The sequence below is a fragment of the Naegleria fowleri genome (genome assembly GCF_008403515.1).
Source record: "Naegleria fowleri strain ATCC 30894 chromosome Unknown tig56, whole genome shotgun sequence".
Lineage (NCBI taxonomy): Eukaryota > Heterolobosea > Eutetramitea > Acrasida > Naegleriidae > Naegleria > Naegleria fowleri.
In genome coordinates, this window is record NW_025407988.1 from 40,862 (window position 1) to 42,241 (window position 1,380).

At 37.4% G+C, this 1,380-nt stretch overlaps 2 protein-coding genes across 2 annotated transcripts in view; both read right to left on the bottom strand.

The window, feature by feature from the left end:
• Positions 1-188: 188 nt before the first annotated feature.
• FDP41_007013 (uncharacterized protein) lies at positions 189-1,295 on the bottom strand (the record flags this gene model as incomplete). Its single annotated transcript, XM_044710712.1, has 1 exon — positions 189-1,295. The coding sequence occupies one exon, from the start codon at positions 1,293-1,295 to the stop codon at positions 189-191; it is 1,107 nt and encodes a 368-aa protein (XP_044558694.1).
• Positions 1,296-1,369: 74 nt separating this feature from the next.
• The window catches only part of FDP41_007014 (uncharacterized protein), a gene marked incomplete at both ends in the record, with an annotated part of 1,719 nt that continues 1,708 nt past the window's right edge, over positions 1,370-1,380 (bottom strand). Inside the window, one exon of the mRNA XM_044710713.1 lies at positions 1,370-1,380. This exon is cut by the window's right edge and continues 1,708 nt beyond it. Within this exon, the coding sequence (XP_044558695.1) occupies positions 1,370-1,380 (11 nt within the window).

Consider the following 1,380-nt stretch of genomic DNA (forward strand, 5'->3'; position numbering starts at 1 on the left):
CTTTTTAATTTTATTTTTCTGTTCGTTGGCTTGCTTTTTCTTTCGCTTCTCGTTAAGCTTTTCTTCGATTTCTTGTCTTCTTCGTTTTTCTTCCTCTGTTTCGACATATTCAGAGCACTGGCTTGTAGGAATTGAATGAGTAGTGATATCTAGAGTGTTTTGTAGAATTGGAGCAGAATCAGAAAGGTTCACCACTGAGGGTTGTGACAATTGTTGCTGCTGTGGTTGGGTTTGGTGAGACTCGTTAGCTTGCAATTGATTGCCTGTGTATACCTCTTCTGGAAGGAGGTCACCACCAACATCAAAATTTTGAGAGAGACCTGTTTTTTTGAAGATGTAGACGTTGCTGAAAGCGGTTCTGCACTTGTCTTCTTTTTCTTGCTGACTATTGCATTTGTATTTGAGCGAGTACAATTATCTGAACTTGAGGATTTCATGAATTGTGAATAGAGTTGTCGCAGAAGTATATTTGTTGTCGTTGCATGATGATTTGTAGAGTCTTCATCATTTAACTTCTGTTGTTGTTGTTGAGAAGATAATGTCTGTTGTGACGTTGTCGTGAGACCAAACGAAATGTCACAAAGCTCATTAAAATTACTAGTCTTAGAGGGCTTTAAAATCCTATCTAAAACATCCAAAATATCTGAAGAAGAGTGTTGTGCATTTGATCCCGAGCTGCTACTGTACATTTGTCGATAACTAATCAATTCTTGCTCCTTTTTCAAGCATAAAGATTTCAATTGATCAATTTGAGAACTCTGAATATGGACAATCCCTAATAAGGGTCGTATGATTTGATTACAAATGAATAGACTCTCTCCATTTTCATAGAAATATTTGGCAGAGTTTTGGTTGTCCTGTTGCACTTCGTCATCCTCTTCATTGTTTTTACGTTTACGTTTCTTCTTGTCACTAGTTTGTGAATTTTCATCCTCAAAGTCTTGAATTAATATATAGGAATGGTCAATACTCTCTCCATAATTCTCACTGGTCATCACCGTCGACGGCTCAATTCTCTCACAATGAATTTCCCAATAAAACGGAAGAGGAATATTCACCGCTGTCGGCAACAAGGCTTTAATTTTCAGCACCACACAATTCCATTGTTTCCGAATGGCACTCGCATGAACACTCTGAATAGAATCCATCCAAACATATTGTTCACTCTCTGAATTTAGGCCTAAACGAGCAGCTCCCAACAATTCAATTTTAGGATGATTATTCTCTTGCACTGATCGGGATGAGTACTCGAGAAGAAATTGTTCAATTTGTTGCACGATGGAAGAAGCACTCATATTCAAGCCTTTGCAGTAGTTTGAAATATCCTTTTCAATCTCGGCTTTTTCATAACGTTTTTTCCAAACACTTTTCATATTCGTT